At 46.5% G+C, this 17,589-nt stretch overlaps 1 protein-coding gene across 1 annotated transcript in view; it reads right to left on the bottom strand.

Annotated features, from left to right (window-relative positions):
* ADAMTS9 (ADAM metallopeptidase with thrombospondin type 1 motif 9) overlaps positions 1-17,589 on the bottom strand; it is a 74,116-nt gene that overhangs the window by 41,089 nt on the left and 15,438 nt on the right. The window contains exons 5-18 of the mRNA XM_035546743.2: positions 17,370-17,453; positions 17,146-17,267; positions 16,729-16,769; positions 16,502-16,607; positions 14,694-14,840; positions 13,682-13,823; positions 13,299-13,406; positions 9,191-9,336; positions 4,413-4,594; positions 4,185-4,321; positions 3,736-3,853; positions 3,381-3,476; positions 397-563; positions 157-286 (exon numbers count right to left, since the gene is read on the bottom strand). Of these exons, the coding sequence (XP_035402636.2) occupies positions 157-286; positions 397-563; positions 3,381-3,476; positions 3,736-3,853; positions 4,185-4,321; positions 4,413-4,594; positions 9,191-9,336; positions 13,299-13,406; positions 13,682-13,823; positions 14,694-14,840; positions 16,502-16,607; positions 16,729-16,769; positions 17,146-17,267; positions 17,370-17,453 (1,726 nt within the window). The remainder of the gene's footprint in view (positions 1-156; positions 287-396; positions 564-3,380; positions 3,477-3,735; positions 3,854-4,184; positions 4,322-4,412; positions 4,595-9,190; positions 9,337-13,298; positions 13,407-13,681; positions 13,824-14,693; positions 14,841-16,501; positions 16,608-16,728; positions 16,770-17,145; positions 17,268-17,369; positions 17,454-17,589) is intronic.

Genomic DNA, 17,589 nt, shown 5'->3' with positions numbered 1-17,589 from the left:
GGGCACCACAGGCAACCTACTGCGCTGCGGCCAGGGAAACGCTCAAACACATAATGTGAAAATCTCCAAGGAGGCAAATGGAGAAGGATTCATCAAGGCTGCCGAGATTCCAGATGTACCCACTGCATCTTCTTTAAAGCCTTCCCAAGCACCTACCTTGGCAGAGCTTACTGCAGGGCTGCCAGGGGCCATAGGCATTCCAGTAAAACTGCTGAGGTTTGTCTTCAATGGGGATATTAAAAGTGTAACGAACATCAGGATTGTACAAATTGCCCACTGATAAAACCTGAGAGGAAAAAAGGGATAAAGCAGAGTAAACTAACAGACTTCACTGCCTACTGTTTTCAGTCCAATAATGCTCGGCAGACTTTTCCACACGCACAACATATACTTCACCTGAAGTGTTATTTCTTGCTCAATCCGATCTGTAGAATTAATCCTTTCAACAGTATTATCCGATCCGCTGTATTCGATCACAGCATTCCCAACTTTGATTTCCCTTTTAAACATACTGACGACAAAGTCTCCATTTAATATAAAGTCTCCTTGACTGTTAGATAAGGCTGCATAGGTGCAAAAAACAAGAACTAAAGACGCAGAATTAACTCAGAGGTACATAACAAAGTGGGTCATGCGCTCTCAGTGCTCCCTTCCACTGGATTTGGAGGAAAAAGTTAACTGGCACCCTTAAACAGAAGGGACGTGACGTAAAGAGAGCAGCAGAGGTCTTACAGACATCATGCCTACTCCTTTTTCCACTGGAAGCCTCATTAAAATGAAGGCTGAATGCCTGAAGGTGTTCCTAAACAGTTCACCCATAACCTAGGGCGAAGAGACACCGAAAAGGCGCGCCACGCAGGCTGCTGTGGGCAGTCTGGATCCCAAGTGTAATGCAGAAATAGTTCTGCCCAAATCTTTTCATTTGCTGTGCAGATAGGGTGACTTTCATGTTGCTTCCAGGTGTGTTCTTAAGGTAAATTTCTGTGCCCGAATTGCCTAAACTTCATTTTCCAGTGGATAATTACATGGAGTTTGGTCAGCATCTCCCTCCCTCCTCCCCTCTTACTTTTTTATTATTCCAAATCTTAAGGTATGTGAAAGCACCGAAGGCTTAAAGCCTAAATGCTTTATAAAAGGAACAGTTTCCTGAAAACAGCAGTCTGCTGCACAACTTCACACTAATGCGATTATGTAGCTAATTTCCTAAGTTAGTTTCCCCACCATTTCACCCATCACAGCTACATTACTACAAAGCCTCTGTACTGAAAAAATCCAAACTTAACACCAAAACACCGAAGGGAAGGTTTTTACACCAAATGAGGAGAGATAATGAAGCAAAACACTGCTTGGTCGCAAACAGTTGTAGATGGAGAAAAGCTTAGAAAGCAGACTCTATACTTAACCAAATTCCATACTTTGGAGGCTTTAATGTCATTAGGCAGTAGTAAAACTCATTAAAAGATTCCTTCCCATTACTGTATCTTCCCCCAACAGTAGGTACACGTCTTAGACTTGATGACAACATCAAATTCCTCCTAAATTGTTAAGCAACTACAGGGTTCACAGTACTGAGGGCCCGAGATTTCACACTCAGTGAGCTGCAAAATAAGTGGACACATGCATGCTTCTCATTTGCTTCTCTTCAGGCCTAATATGAAGAGATGCTTTCCCAGCAATATTAAAGCAACATTAAAGAAGATTTGACTTCATTGCTTCCCAAGAAGATTAAGGGCCCTCCAAGAAGAGCTGAGAAGTTCTTTGGGGCTCCTTCTGGGGTGAGCCACTCTGAATAGGCACCACATGGGGAGGACTGCTTTTCTAGAAAAGAGGAGTGATGAAACCTCTCTCTCCCTCCCCCAGGATGGAAAGCTATCACCCCTCAGCGGGGTTTTCTGATGTGCATCCATGCTGCCCCATTTTGGCGCATTGCTGTGAAAGCAAGGGCTATGGCAGTGCAGGGACAGTCTGGGAATCGGCGGGGCAGTTTCTGCCTACATAAAGGGTTTGGAAACACGGACAGCCTTTCAGAGCGACAGCCAAAACTGCACAATGGTCTCCTCTACCTGCTTCCCAAGTGGCACAAAGAAGGGAGCTTCTTCACCCCCCTGCCTGGGCTGGGAACCCCCAGTCCTGTTCCTAATGCACCCAGTTACATTGAACGCTTAGGCTAAGCTCCACATTTTGGGAAAAGGTGCAACAACTCATGGATATTGCTGTCCCTTCAGCCTCTCTTCAGTCTGTGGGAGTTGTGTGTCCCTGCTTTTGGTGGATGCAGCTCGTTCCCCCCACACTGGTGCTGCTCTGCCTGGCTCCTCGCTCCCCTCAGAGTGAAGATGCTCCCCTCTGCACAGCCCTTTCCCAAAGCATGCATGGAAATCCCCACAAAGCAGCAGCACCAGCCTCTTGCTGAGCTGTCTTTGCAAAACGAGGCGCAGCGAGCTCAGAGATCTAGTAAATAAGTGACCCGAGCGGCCGGAGCCAGGCATGGGGTGTGCAGAGGAGGGGACGCAGAGCCAGAGCAGCCAGCCTCCCCCACGGGCTGCCAGTGGACTCTGAGGGACACGTGCAGGACTTGCTGGCAAACCCAGCCCGCTGCCAGCAGGGATAGAGTCAGCCACAACGTGTTGCCTCCTCTACTGAGCCCAAGAAGGTCTTGCTACGGATTACTGCCTGGCATGGTGAAGAAAACAAACAAATGGCCATGCTAAAAGCTACGTGGTCTAACACAGTACTGCAAGCATTCTTCATCTGGCTCTAGAGATGTGCCCACAGGTTAGAGAAATCACTCTCTATGAACAGCCAACAGCCACAGGTCAAGGTATTGTTAGGTCTAAATCAAACCAACTTCCTTGGTGCATTTCCTTACAGCTATACAATATTGGGTGGCAGAGACAAAAAAGGCTCAGACTAAGTGAAATCAGAATTATTATTCTGATACTGCAATAGAAAATGCTTTCTACCCACATCTTTCTAGGTATGTCACATTTACTGCTCAGCCAAGGCATGGTGACAGCAGAGGAGTATTAATTTGCAATTAGGACTCCATCAGAAGTCCCAAGTCTGGCTGCTCCCCAGCTTTGTGCCTCTGCTCCCACCCCACAGCCTGGGCTCAATCATCCCTCCTAGCCCCAGAGACCCTGCAAGAGGACGCTTCGCATCACCTGAGAGCCTCCCAGACTTTGCTGCAAGGATAGCAAAAACGAAGAGCAGGAGCAGGATGAGGCTGAATGTACTTGGCTGACATACAAGATACATTCTCGATAAGAAAACCTCCTTTAAATTAATTCTTTATCTCCCTTAGCAGAGAGCAGCCAGCAGATATATCAACACGACCAGAAAACAGAGCCAAACTCGGGACTGAAAGACGCACTGCAACTCACCCAGATAGTTGTCATCCTCTGGTTTCCCTGAGTAACTGTGCTGACGCACATCAATATTTGTTGCACCAGCTGGGATGCGGACCACAACGTTATAGCCTAGAACAGATTTAACACCAGGTCTATTACACAGGCATTTCATTTGTTTTTTATGGGGGGAGGGGAGATGAGCAAAATTACCTCACATTACACAACCCAATACTCTTCATTTAGGGATAGCATAAATAGATATAAACTAGAATTTGCTATAGCTAGAAGGATTTCGCATTTTCCATCGGTGTTTTTGTAGATTAAGTGTGGTAATGGCTTTTATAGACCCGCATTTTTCACGATAAAGTTTTTAGCAACAGATTCTTACCATAATGCACCGTGTTAAATGTGCCCGCAACAGTTTTGCATGAAGAATTATCCCCACCACAAACACCACATTTATCTCTTCTCGCTTTTGAATTCAGCACATGATCACATCCAGCTTGCTTTAAGAGAAAAAAAAATTGAAAAACGAGATTGAGCAAACGCAGACTGGAACAGCATTTACAAACCTCCAAATTAAGCCCCACAAAAGCTTTGTGTGGAGAAAGCTGCCGCGGGACAAACTGCTTTGCTTCCCCACGTTTCTGCGTTGATTTATAGTGCAGCCATCCCACACTGGTTACAAACAAAAAGCAAGACTCGGGAGCACTGTTTGCACCCGGCAGTGCCTTAGCTGGAGAAAACTTCTTGCAATTCGTCTTTCCCATCGAGAAAAGTGCCGCCCTGCCCCACAAAATGGAGACCATCATTGCAAAGGGAAGGGAAAATCATTACCCGGCAGAGGCCCTGCACGCAGATATCGTTGGTGTCGGGGCCACAGGGCGTCCCGTCAATGACGCGGTCCCGCAGCTGGTAATATGCTGTGTTCCCCGCCACACGGCAGAACAGCTTGCACCGATCCTTCATCAGGACTGGGGAGGGAGGAAGATCAGGAAAACGTTACCCACTTGCCATTGCTCTGATGGGCCCCCTGGAGGAAGGAGCCCAGTCCCTGTCACTTACTGCCGCTGTATTTGGGCACCCAGCGCACGTTGGTGGGCAGCCCGTTGATGTTGAAGTGCTTCCCGTCGAAGTCAGCGCACTGCTCGTCTCGGAAATCCTTCTTCAGCTTCGAGCAGGGCTCGGTGTTGCAGGACTTAAATTTCATTCGGCGCCCCACGCAGTATTTCCCACCGTTTTTAGGCCTGCAGGAAAAAAGGAAAGAGAAGCTGGCTGCACTGTCCCATCAGGGCTGCATTTACCAGTGCCTCCTGCATCGGTTTCACCTCTCCTCCTGGCCTCCAGACCCTGCCTCGGCCTCCTGCCTCCAACCTCCATCCCCAGAAAGCTTCTGCACGTGGGATGCGGCGCAGCGGGGAGGTTTTGTCTTATTAAAAGACAAAACAAAACATAAGCGATGCTAAAAAGGGATGGAAAAAGGGAGTATTTGCCCTCCACAGCTGTAGTGGGAGAAGAGAGGAAGAGCAGCATTTTCCTCCCCAGCTGGGGATTAAGCTTCAAGCTGAAGGATCCCATAAGGGGAGGGACCACCCCTCCACACCTCATCGGCCCTCTAGATTTGGAGGGTTTGCCTCTGATCTACTGGCTTGCAAATAACTGAACATCACAGCAGAGAGCTGCTTCCCTGTGGAGGCTGAAAGGCCAGGCAGCACTTAGGGATTTATAGTCCAAAATTGTGGAAATGGTGACACTAGACACTTTTAAATTGCTTCATGTCCACGTGTTCCAGAAAGCACCAAAGACAGCCAATAAATACTTTACCCCCATTTCATAATAAGATGACCATGGTATAAACTGGGAAGAGCGATATCTTCCAAACCACATAAAAGCCAGTGGATATGCTGGGAGAAATCATCCTTTAAAATTTTTCCAGTCCCAGATTCGGTGCTGTGGTCATGTAACTACTGCTGAGAGCAAGTGGGCAGCAAACCACTGTGTACACACGAGGGTCTCTACACACAGCAAGCCCACAAGCTCCTCCAGCTCAACACAACCTTTCGGTGCCTCAAAGTACAGGTGCATCAACCACCTAGGAAGCCCAGCAGTGCCTTTCCTCCCACAAATAACAATTCCTCCCTCATATTTGAAAACTATATGTGACAAGGAGCAGAGTTCCTGTGAAATCCCTCAGTCCCATCCCAAATACAGCCGGGTATGATTTGTCCTCAGGCACAGCCTGCAGCAGGAGCGGTAACACCAGCTCCACCTGCTCCGAGGGCAGCTCTCACGTGCCTCCTGGAAACTCAGCACTGCCACTTGCAAAGCTTTCAGGTGCTTGCAATCAAGCAAGTAACAGTGACACAAAGCCCAGCCGACCACGCAGCACTAACGATAGATTTCATTTCACAGACTGCTCTCAAACTGCTTCCTAGCAAAGCGAGTCTAAGCCTGGTTTCTACCTCTACCAACTCAGCCTGTTCTCCACCTTGGTTTGACAAATGACTTGGACAAATAACTAGCTCCTGCCTGGCCCTCTCCAGCCCCAAAGGGAAATCCTGACCATCTCTGGAAGCCTCCTAGCAGCAGCAGCATGCTCCAGACCTCGGTGAGCCAGAATCATCCATGGGGGAGTTAATAGGATTCATCGTTTTTGCTTTGAAAGCATTTATACCGCAGTAGGATTGTTGCAATCTGACAAAGCCTTTAAATAATGCAAACCTCTAACAGAGCTTTTCTTAAAAAAAAAAAAAGCTTGCAACGATGACATTTTTATGGTAACCACATGGCTTCCAATTCAAATCAGTTTAATTAATGAGACTTCTAAATACTGTTAATTAAAAAGAACGGGCAGGAGGCTTTTTTCTTTTTTAAAGGGTATGTCTAACACGATCCAAAGATCCCAAGCTATAGTTTCCTTTTCTCTAGACACGACACATGGGATTGAGATAACATTGAACACATGGGCACACCACAAACCAAACGATGCTAAAAGTTGCCATCGCGTTACAAACCATCAGCTTTGTAAGCATGGCAGTAAATCTCCCCACAGCAAGCATTTGGGGCTTAAGCACACTCACATTTCAAAAATAGCCCCAAAACCCTCTGACAATTTTAGGGTGTTTTTAAACCAGTATTGCTTTTCACAGAGTCTGAGTAAACAGAAAGAGCTGACCCTGAAAAATAAATCAGCCTCATATACCATCAATTTTTAGTGCCATGAAGAAATGCTGGATTCTTCAGCGCTGTGTAGTATTTTTATGGATCATCAACACCGTACCGCAGAGATGGGAGGGAAGCAGTGCACGCATAGAAACCTCCTTGTTCGGGCTCAATTTCCCTTATCTCTGACCCATCTATTTTATTAAGTAATGGCCAGTACGGACCCGCATCCATTCTGGCATTGCTCCCCTTAAAAACTCCGCAGCCCTGCTTTGCTGACCCCTCAGCTAGGTCTCCTTCAAGGCATCCTAAGAAGCCTTGGGACACGAGCTGCCAGCTCATTCATCCCCACACGTGCCCACATGGCCAGCTCAGACAGCTCCCAGCACAGGTACAGACTTTGGTGATGGACTAAAATGCAGACGTGACCCGACTCGCATCCAGAGATAACGCTCACCCATGCTGAGAGGCACTCCTGAACACGGGGCTCCTGGCATTGACATTTTGAGAAATACGCCTTTCCCCCGTAATTCTGTAGCTATGCCTTGCTTGGAAAGCAGGGCTCGCACCACAAACCCTCTACGTGACGTGCTGCAGCCCGTGGCTCTGTCAGGACCATCCAGCCTCAAATTCCCAAGGGGCTGCCCTGCCCTGGTGGGATGGGTCTGGTCTGGTCAGCAAACACATTCCTTAAACCTGTGTCCAAACACTGCCTGCTTCCCCTCCAGAGGCTCACAGCTTCCTACAGCCCTGCAAAGAGCTAAGCCATGCAGGTGTCAGAGCAACACACAGAGGCAGGAGCTGCAGCATGGTATGGGGAGGTCATTCTGAACGCCAGATTTAGCATAATGTTTTATTGGCATGCAAGATGCCACTCCAGATGCCGGTGCAGAGAAAAAGCTTTAAAAAGGGGAAACAGTCTTTGAATATAAAAGATTTGAAAAGTATTACTCCAGGTTGGTTTTGCTGCTTTCAGCAAAGCAGGAAAAGCAAAGATGAGACCTGCTCTGTACATTTCTGAGGTACTTTGAAAAACAAGAGAGGCAGGCATGTTTTGTTCTCGCCTCATTCACTTGCATCATCTCAGCAGCACCACGCTAACAGGAGGGAGGATAGTGGGAGCCCACACTATGATGACAAATTTTGGGGACAAAACAACAGATTCAGCACAAAGCTGTGTGCATGGTGCTACAGCAGATGGCTCCGTGCAGAGCCCTTCCAAGGGGTTCGAGAAGGGGCCAGCATCAGGTCCATGGCTCAGGACAAGGAGCTGGAAAATAAACAGTGGGAAGTGCAGGGGATTTCACAGGCAGCTTGGTGCCTAGTGGATATAGGTGTTTTTGAAAGTCCCAGGCAAAGCAATGTGCCTCATAAAACACCAAGACACAGAACAGATGCTATAAAAGATGGAATTTAAAATCCTTTGGCTAGCCTTTAGGATAAAGGAGATTTTCTATCAGGAGAGCTATCAGTCCAAACAGACGCTGCTCCAGAAAGCAAGAATACATCTCACTGACAGCATCCGAAGTTTTGGCTGCACAGCTATTTCTGTGCGCAGAAAGGTATTTCATTTCTGTGTATCCATGGCTACTGGAAGACCATATGGCACGTGCTGACTCAGCACAGCGAGACAAGAACTCCTTCACACTTGGGTGTTTCTCGGCATCGTTTTAATTCATGGGCTGGTGTCCGGCTCCCTTAGCCTCACCCCTTCTCTTCCCTTTCAGCACTTGCCCAGCCAAGCTGAGCCAGCCCCTGCTGTCACTGTCACCGTCACTGCAGGCACAAACTCTCCCATCAGCACTCCTCCAGCATGGGCTTCAAAGGCTCGTAGCAGGTTTTGCAGAGGGATGCAGAAGCCGTCACGCTGCTGATGGCAATTTCCTCGGCAATAAGCAGTTTAACACCAAAGGCGAGGAAACACAGCCCCTTCCTCCAGCCAGCCACTGAGCTGTCTGCCCTCCATCACCTTGCCCTGCCCCAGACGAGAGGCCAGAAAGCATCCTGCCCACCCCTTCTTCTTGCTCTCAGGGGACAAAAGGAAACAGAGAAATCAGCACAGTTCACAATTTGTGCAAACACCCTGCTTTCATACCAGTTGCTCAACCCATTACTAATATTTCACAGGCCACACATTCATCTCCTCGAAGCCCGTGGCCAAATTCCCTGCCATTTCAAATAGTTCAGGATTTTGCATTCCAGGCTGATAGCAAACATTTTCACGCACCACTTTTTAATAGGGCACAGATTTCAACTGACGTTTTGCTAGTCTGCACCAGCTGACACGTACCAGCATAAAGGATCAGCTGCAAAAGCAGCCAAAAGCTGCAAAAACATCTAAAGCAGGAGAAAAATGGTAGAAAACCACGTAAAAGATCTGGCCTGCAGGAATAGGTGCAAAAGCAGGGCTAAAATGGTGAAAAATGGATAAATAATGCAGCACATCTTATCCCCAGACTCCTCCTCTCCATCCAGCATCTTTCTGACCCACAACTTTGAGGAAAGAAAAACACCGCTAGGACTAAGCAGGACCCCAGTTGTACCCACTGGGAAAACAGGAGGCAATAAATAAACACAAATATAACAGCTCTTCCTCCCCCCCCCCCCCCCCCCGAATGGATCCCTTTTTAGCACACTTTACCCCCCAAAACAGAGCAGCATGTCCCTGTCTCAGCACTTACTCGGGCCGGTTGCATTCCCGTATGGCCGTCTTGATGCCGCCGCCGCAGGTTCTCGAGCATGTCCCAAAAGGGCTCCAGGTCCCCCAGGCTCCATCCACCACCGGCGCTTCTCGCTCCTTGGGCACGCACATCCCAAAGCGGCAGTGCTGCATGCAGAGAGATGGGGAAGGGTTGCATCACCTTTCCATTACCCGCTGGGCACCAGAGACCAGCCCTGACGCCAAAACTCATAATGCAAGAACAATTCCACAATGAAAAAGAATGAACTCATTTACTTTTTTCTGTCACCTTCCTTTTTTCTTTTTTCTTTTTTTTTTTTTTTTTTGAAAAAAAATCCGAGAGTTATAGCAGAGTGAACACACAGGGATGGCCTCAGGCAGTGATTTACAGAAGGAGGATTGAGGACAACAGCATCCACCAAATACTCCCTGTTTGCTGGTGCTGAACAGCATGGCAGCACTCACGGCACTGGTGTTTGGAAAAGCTGCTTATCTGATTTCCTGGAGAGCAGCGGGAACCGCAGAGTGTCAGGAGAGGAGACGGACCACAGGGAAAAGAAGAGAAAAAATGCAAACCTCTCCACAGCTGTGCAGAGCCCAGAACAGAAGAGAGAAAGGAAATTTCTAAATCCAAAGGGCAAATTAAAAGAAGAAAAATGAATTTCTCAGTCCAAACTACTTTTTTTTTTTTTTTTTTTTTTTTTTTAAACTCAGCCATAACACAGGACTTGCCAAAGCCTGGTATGTGCTTGTGTTTTCCAGCTATAACCCTTGTCTTTTGTTTGGAAAACTGGTTTAAATTATCTCGGCAAGCCCCTGTCCCTGATTTTTTATGGTATAAATTGTGTTTCTTTGGGGTGTGTTTGCTAGCACAACTACACAGACTTCTGGGCAGGCAATACCTAGAGGACAGCCACATTCTGGCACTGCTGATCGAAATGGATGGATAGAAAAATGGCATTTCACTCCCAGCGAGTAGTTCTTGTTAATGCAGATTGACACCCATGGACATGCCTATCTGCTGGCAAACGCCTAAACCTTTGCAATTTTGTGAAGCCCAAACATTGCTGATTGCTCACAGATTAGAAAAAGTTAGAGACTTAAAGAAGAAAACACGTAGATGTATCACTAAAATATTCCCTTGCAGTATTTCTCCACACCTGAAGATCTTCATGGCAAAGGGGCTGAATTTACTGATGTGCTGCATTTATCCATCCTCTTCACTAACACCAGAACAAGGTTGCATCAAGACACACCAAATGCTCACCCCTCTTTAGACATCCTTATGAAGCCCCTTAGGGAAAGCAAAGGGATGGGGACCCCCATGCCAGTCCTGCGCATGGACAAAGAGGTCCTATGGCTATCACCAACGAACAGAAACACACAATAACAATACAGCAGAACTGTCCCGGCGGCGAACTCCTTGCAGAAATGTTGATGCTCCCAGCTAAATATATAACTGCAGTCATGCCTGGCACCACTGACCCAGAGAAGACGACCGAATAGCTAACTAGTGAATGTACACAGCCTTCGGACCGTGACGTGACTTAGACGTCTCCCATCCCATGGTTGAGAATTAACCAGGAAATCACCTACATCTCTTGATTTTATTCAGAACTGGGGGTTTGAGGGTGATAGGAAATCAAGTGGGGAAAAAAAAAAAAGAGCAGCTGTTTTAAATAAGCAGCAAGATTATCTTATGGAAATGCAATGGTGTTTCTTGGAACCATGCTGTGAATAGTCTGGCTGTGCAGCCTTCATGCCTTTTGTATTTTAAAAATAATTTCTATGTTGAATTACAACAGAAAACTAAAAAGTCTGCCAGGGTTCTCTTTCCTATGAGCTTACAGATCAGACAATGAAGAGAATAAAAGAGTTTTTGTCTGGAGCAAGTTCAAAATAACTAAAACGGACACAAAGTTGAACAGGAGAGCAATAGCAGGGACAGGAGACACTATAACAGACTTTCCTTTCCTTTGTCTTGCCACAGGAGTCCTAGATAATTCACCAAATCCAGCTCCCATCCACGGGCTGACTTTGGCTGAATAGATTAGCAGGGGGCAGACAAGTGCTGTGAAGCTTCATGCATGCATAACATATACGCTACCTGCTGCCCAAAAGGCAGGAGACGGAAATGATTACTACCCGTCTACTCTTCTTTTGCCATTCTTTAAACAAACCTGAAAACCGCAAGAGATAGAGGTCCGAGTTTACGACCCTCTTTATTTCCTTTCTTTGTGGCACGTTGATTTACTTCTCGCCCGTAACGCACTGGTGCTGTGAAACACAGTAAACCATTCTGACTGGTATTCACCCAAACGCCAGGCTGAGCTTATTTCTTGGGCCAGCGGTATCAAATTCAGTGTCCTCACATGCAAAATATGCATAAGCTAACGCTCCCATGTTGTTTTAGTATCCCTGATTTAAGAATAAAATTAGAGCCTGATTAAATCGACATCCCAGCAGTTTTAGCCAGACTTTTCTTAGCTATTCAGGCTCCCTCATTTCCAAAGATATCTCCATAAAAAAGGCATGGTATTTTCTCCATCTGCCGACCCATATATCATGGACTTTAAACATGCAGACTTGAAGTAAGGCATTAGTCAGCAAGCAGCAGTTTGACGGGGCTCCTGGCCACAGCAGAGTACCAAAATAGTGATTTATTCCAAGGAAAAGCACTCCAGACTCACACCTCAGCACTTTACAAGCCCAAGAAAACACTCAGGAGGAGAGAGTTGATGACAATCCAAACTTTAAGCTTGAATTAGATCAACACAGAGATATAAGAATTACTCCAGAAAGCCTTTTTTGAGAGTACATTCAAACGCCTAAGCACGATTGGACTGTGTTATCCTTTCTTAAGAGCCCCTCTGCTCTCTGCTGAGAAGTTCAGGTCACATTTGTCTAAATTTGTCTAGCCTTGTCAGACTGGCTAAATTTGTGGAGTGAAATGTTTTCCCTTACATAGGCTTTAAGAGCCATGCAGATGTACACGGCCTCTCAGCTAATGCATGCTAACTCCAAGGAAGTGCTAATGTGCTGAACTGCAGATGCTTGAACATCGCTCTGGTCCCTATCTGAGGGTAACAATGCTTGTCTGAGAAAAAACTGCAGCCCAGATTTTCAGCCTCAAAGTAGTCATTTCTGAGCTTCCAGCAGTGACCAGCACTCACAAATGGAGAAGTTGAAGATACAAGGTCTAAAGTCAAGGAGACTCCAGGGATGCCTAAATATTGGTGTGCCACTGGCTCCAAAGAGTATCACAGGAATAGGATTTCCAACCACAACTCTAAAGCACATTCTCAACGACAAAAACAAATGTGTTGACTGCTCTTTTCCATGAGAACGGAAGGCAAATTGATACAGTGCCTGTTGTTTTGAATGAAATCAGTCAAGTTTTGTTGAACAAATGATTTTTCAGGCATACATATGCAGCAAAAGATTAATTCCAAAAAAAATGATCCACAACCTTTGTTTGTTCTAGTTAGGATTAGAAAACTAGTTAGGAGTTTTTTTCAAAAAATTCAGCAACTCAATAAAAGAGAAAAAGAAAAAAAAATCCAGCTACTTTTCTTGAGATCTGGACAACTGAAAACTAAAAACTTATTCTAGAAACCACAATACTAGTTGGAAGCTAACATTGCACACAGAAATTGAAAGTTCCTATGAATTACTGCCAAAACCATTCCATACAGAAAATGTCAACCAGTTCTATATTTTACTCATAAGTTGTCAAGATGAGAAGCCAGTTGGCAAATTTACGTTATGCAAAATTACTAATTACTCACATCACACAGGAAATTTCTAATAAAAGCATAGGGAAACTTTGCAAAAGTTTAATCAAGAGTTCATTTAAGGGCATTAAATTAAAAACTAACAGAAGCGCTCCAAAAAGAATACCTGCTTTAAACAAAGTTATACCAAGTAATTTTAATCACATTATCAGGGGTAGAGTTGACCCCTGCGTACCAGGCTTAAGACACACGGAGATGCTCTGGACTTCCACGCTTGCAGGCAGAAGCTGTGCCCCATTCAGCCATTGGGATTAGGATGATTGTGACAGACAAGGGAGATGTACTACAAGGGACAAAACACCAGGTACTACAGACCTTTCCAGGCTCACATTCTGTCCCATCAGCCCAGGGTGTGTGCTGGGTACGACATCCTTTGTGCGCGCCGTCAATGTTAATGCACCAAAGTCGCCGGCACTGCATCTGCTTAAGTTATTGAAAACATCAAAATATTAAATAAATTCTTCCCATATGCCCTACTGGATAGAGAATCCTTTATGAAATTATCCCCCTAGGATTCATCTTTAAATCAGAAGCTTGACGATAACCTGATGGCTCATCCCACCTCTGCAGCCAGCGGAGCCAACAGCCAGCTGGTGGGAGCAGCCTTCACACCAGCCCCCTGCCCTCTTCACCCAACCCTGGGAGCTTTATTTTGCTCTGGCAACACCAGCAAGACCTAGGTGTGGAATTGCACTTACCATGTAGGGACACACTTGGGATCCAGGTCCAAAAATTAACTCGCATTGCTTATTGACATCATAAATCAGCCCGGGAAGCTGCTGAGGCAAGGCGTAAGTTCTTGATGAAGGTTCATCAAGCAAACACTCCCCGTAACCAGTGCTACAACACAGAGCAGAAGAATGGCATTAAACAGGAGGTGATGAGACCAGAACCCACTGCTTTTTATCTGAGTTAGCCTTAGGGCAGATGGACACCGCATTTGCCCTATTTAACATGCTACAACAACTGCTGTGGGCTCAAGCACAGGGGTGTAGGAGGCCGTTTACCCATTCACCAGCCCCTCCTCATGCTGTGCTAACAACTATCTACCATAATGCAGCCAGCTACACCGGCAAAAGCATGTCTGAGCGTGCACGACCTGCACTTAGCTGCTGAGCAAGCACCGATACACAGTTAGGAAGAAAATCATTGATTAGCAGAAGAAGCACCCAAGGGACCGAGCCCCTGGATTTGCCAGGACACCATCAAGGGTCTTGCTCTGTTCCCCACCACAACTTCTGGAAAGGCATCACGGCAAAATGGGCGATCACCGTGCATCAAACTGACCCGAGGGCTCCTTCAACAGTGTTTCCACAATGGACTAGTGCCAGGGCTTTCTCTTGACCTGTGGAGCAGAAAGGCAGATGCAATCTGCCTTCCAAAACACAGCTCCGTATCTGGGCCACAGGGCTTGGAAAACTCACTCTTCAGGTTAGAGGAGAACACGCATTCCTTAAAAGCAACATCCATGGGGGAAGACTTATTCCTCCCCTTAGAGAGGCCAGCAGTCCTTGCCAGCTTATCACGAGGCTGAACTGGCAGGGACTGGATGCCAGGGCTGCATTCCTGCCCTATGTAAAGGATGCGTGCACACACAAATCCCTCTCATTTCCTCCAAGCTCTGCACACCAGGGTTTCAGATTAACTGATGAACCCTGTGGGACACATGCACATGTAAAAACACCCCGACACACAGATGTAAGGCCTTACTCCAGAAACTCAGTGATGTATTTTCTACTGCATTTTGACCACATCCAGGGATTGGTGTAGAAGTTCAGCGTCGGTGCCATAACGTGCTGTTGATTTTTTCCTCCATCTTCTTTGCACTTGTGATTGTCATCGTGTGGCATGTTAAACCTAAGAGAAACACAGCAGTGACAGCTTCAACTGGATAAATTACAAAGTATTTAGTGTAGAAAGATCAACAGCACAAACTAAATATAAGCAAACTCAAGATTTTTCCACAGATATGCTACTGGTAGGCATTACAGCATAAAAATAGATGATTCTTTTCAGGACTTTAGGGATCCTTTTTGGGGTAAGACACGATTTCAGCTGGGGCTTCCTTTTCGGCTGACGGGCTTGGCCCTGCAGGCAGGCACCTGGCCCCACCTTTGTAATAATACAACCTCTCTGGAATTGATCCAAAGAGACAAGAGATGATCAGGGAATAGGTCTGCAAAGGAGAGGGATGACTTGAGCCCATGGACAACCAGAGCCCGAAGTCCCTCATGTATGTAGGCAGCACCCTGTGCTGGCTGTATAACGGGCTGCACTGGGGACAGACTTGGCTCCTATACTTTATGTGGCAGGTTTACAAAGTGCCATCGAGCATCGCTATCAGCACAAACCCACGTGAAGCTTGCAGCACATGACACATTGAGGAATGCGGCAAATACGCAACGGAGACAGAACGGCTTAAACCACTTTGCTGTTTGAAGTGGAAAAGGGGAAATGACCCGGTGTGATCCTGCGTTCGAAGGCTGGGGAGTTTACATCCCATTAAGATTACCTCCAGTGAACCACCTTGCCACTCTGCCCCCCGCAAAAGAGCAAAGAGGCATTTCCTGCTCGGCAAAGCCGCTAACCCCTCGAGCAGCTCTGGGGCAGCATTAGCAAGGGAATTAGCCGCAGGTTGGGTGTGGGGAAGTCCTTGGGGGACTTTCTGTCGGGAAATCTCATTTAGATAAATACTACTGTGATTTGAAATAGAAGTCTCAGGCAGCCCTCTGTGCAGAAAAAGGGAGTTTAGGACAATGAGCAACCTGTGCCTGGGTACTCGTCCATCCCACACCCACAGCTCCCGCTGCAAACCAGGCAGGAGGTGGTTTCGGACTGAGCCAGCTGCCTAAGAGGGCTGTACCTGGGGACAAGGGACTTTGTGACCTAAAATGACTTTTCTAATTATTCATTCTTGAAATCAAAATGAGTTAAAAGAAATTTCCATTGGAGGAGGTGAATCTTCAATGACAGCATCTCTTCAGGGCATGTCAGTAGCATGAGATTTACCTTCGCAAAATGGCTCAGCAGGTGGGTTGGGCTCATTTATACATCCCAACCAACTGCCACACGCCCTGGGTAACTCCCCCAATTCCCACAGCTGCTGCTTCACCAGCAGCCCCATGTACGGTTGTGGTCGCAGGCTGAGGACCTGCTCTTGAAGGAGACTTCAGTCCCAAAGGCCAGGTGAGTTGTGCCCGTGTCCCTTGCCTTCGTCCTCCCCACTGCACCCAGGGATATTTTGTTAGCTTCCCCCCCAGCTTGGGGTACCGTCACTCATCCTCCCCAAAACGTGGATCTGCTGTTTTTGCTGCTCTTGGATAAGCTCCGCAGCACTCCACTGCCTCCAAGTCACACCACAGCTTAATCCTCCTCAGTGGTATGCCTTCTACCCAAGTATATTTATCTCCTCTCAAATACTTAGGCTCAGCAGGTACTGAGTCCTAGCCTGGCTGGCAAGTCCCAGCTAGTATAAATCTCAATCTATTTAAATGTAATCATATTTACATAAAACATACACATGGCCAAGTTCATGTGCTATTGTGAACGCAGTGCTCAGTCCGTTATCTTCACTAATTGAACAGCTCCTGTAGGGGTCACAGACAGTGCCCAGCTCTGCCAGACCTAGGAGAGAACAAAGGTTCACAATAGAAAAGGAAATATCACCCACAGTTCAGCACAGGCAACTAATATTGTCACTACAACAAAAAAAGTTTTGAAATTACAAAGAAAATGTTTTCCTTACCCAGAGTATCACACTTGTCATGCGCTCTACAAATATCCTGTCTGAAAGCAAAACAGACCTGACACATTAGTTTTCAATGCGGCAGTGAGATGAAGTACAAGCACAATAATAAAAAACATCCACAAAGCAATTCTTGGTCCTCCAGCAGACCTTCTTTTGCTGCTTTGCCACATCGCCCAGTCAGAGCCCAACCAGGGGGTTTCACACACATTGAGACCCTAGGCAGTCCCAAACCCGAGTCATCTACCACCCTGGGGGACATGTTATCCCAGTTCTGCACATAGTTACACTGCTTCCACAACTGCATGTGATTACACCCACATCAAAAACTGAACGTTTCACACAGCTACAGATGTTATGTGCTCACAGCCTCTGGTACGCGACTGGCCATGGTCATCATGAGAACATCCACCATACCTGGTGACAAGGACGGCCGTGTCGTGCTGAAGGTGACTCCCTTCAGGGTGGTTCTGGGATTGCTGCCACTGGCAAAAATTTTTTAATGTTGTCTGGGCGTTGTAAGATATTGCAGGACCATCCTAAAAAGCGATACACATAAAAGCAGGTATTTAATTATTCATCTCAAGGCTTGCTACAAATGTCACTGTCGAACAGATGGAGAAGAAAAACACTTCCTTTACCTGTTCGTTATGTATCACGACCAATTTCACAATAACAATATTAATTAAATTTCCAATGCTTGGGTCTTTGTAGATAGAAGCCACCTGTTTTAAGAAGAAGCACTCAGAATTATTTAAGGAAACAAATAAGACAACACTTGCTTGTTTTCCAACTTGTAACCTTTTTTTCTCCTGAGTCGCTCTTCTGCCCTGCTCTGTGCCCTGATGCTACCTGGCTCCA

The sequence above is a fragment of the Cygnus atratus genome, chromosome 10 (genome assembly GCF_013377495.2).
Source record: "Cygnus atratus isolate AKBS03 ecotype Queensland, Australia chromosome 10, CAtr_DNAZoo_HiC_assembly, whole genome shotgun sequence".
NCBI classification, from domain to species: domain Eukaryota; kingdom Metazoa; phylum Chordata; class Aves; order Anseriformes; family Anatidae; genus Cygnus; species Cygnus atratus.
The sequence above is the reverse complement of the archived record's forward strand: the minus strand, read 5'-3'. Positions and strand labels throughout refer to the sequence as shown.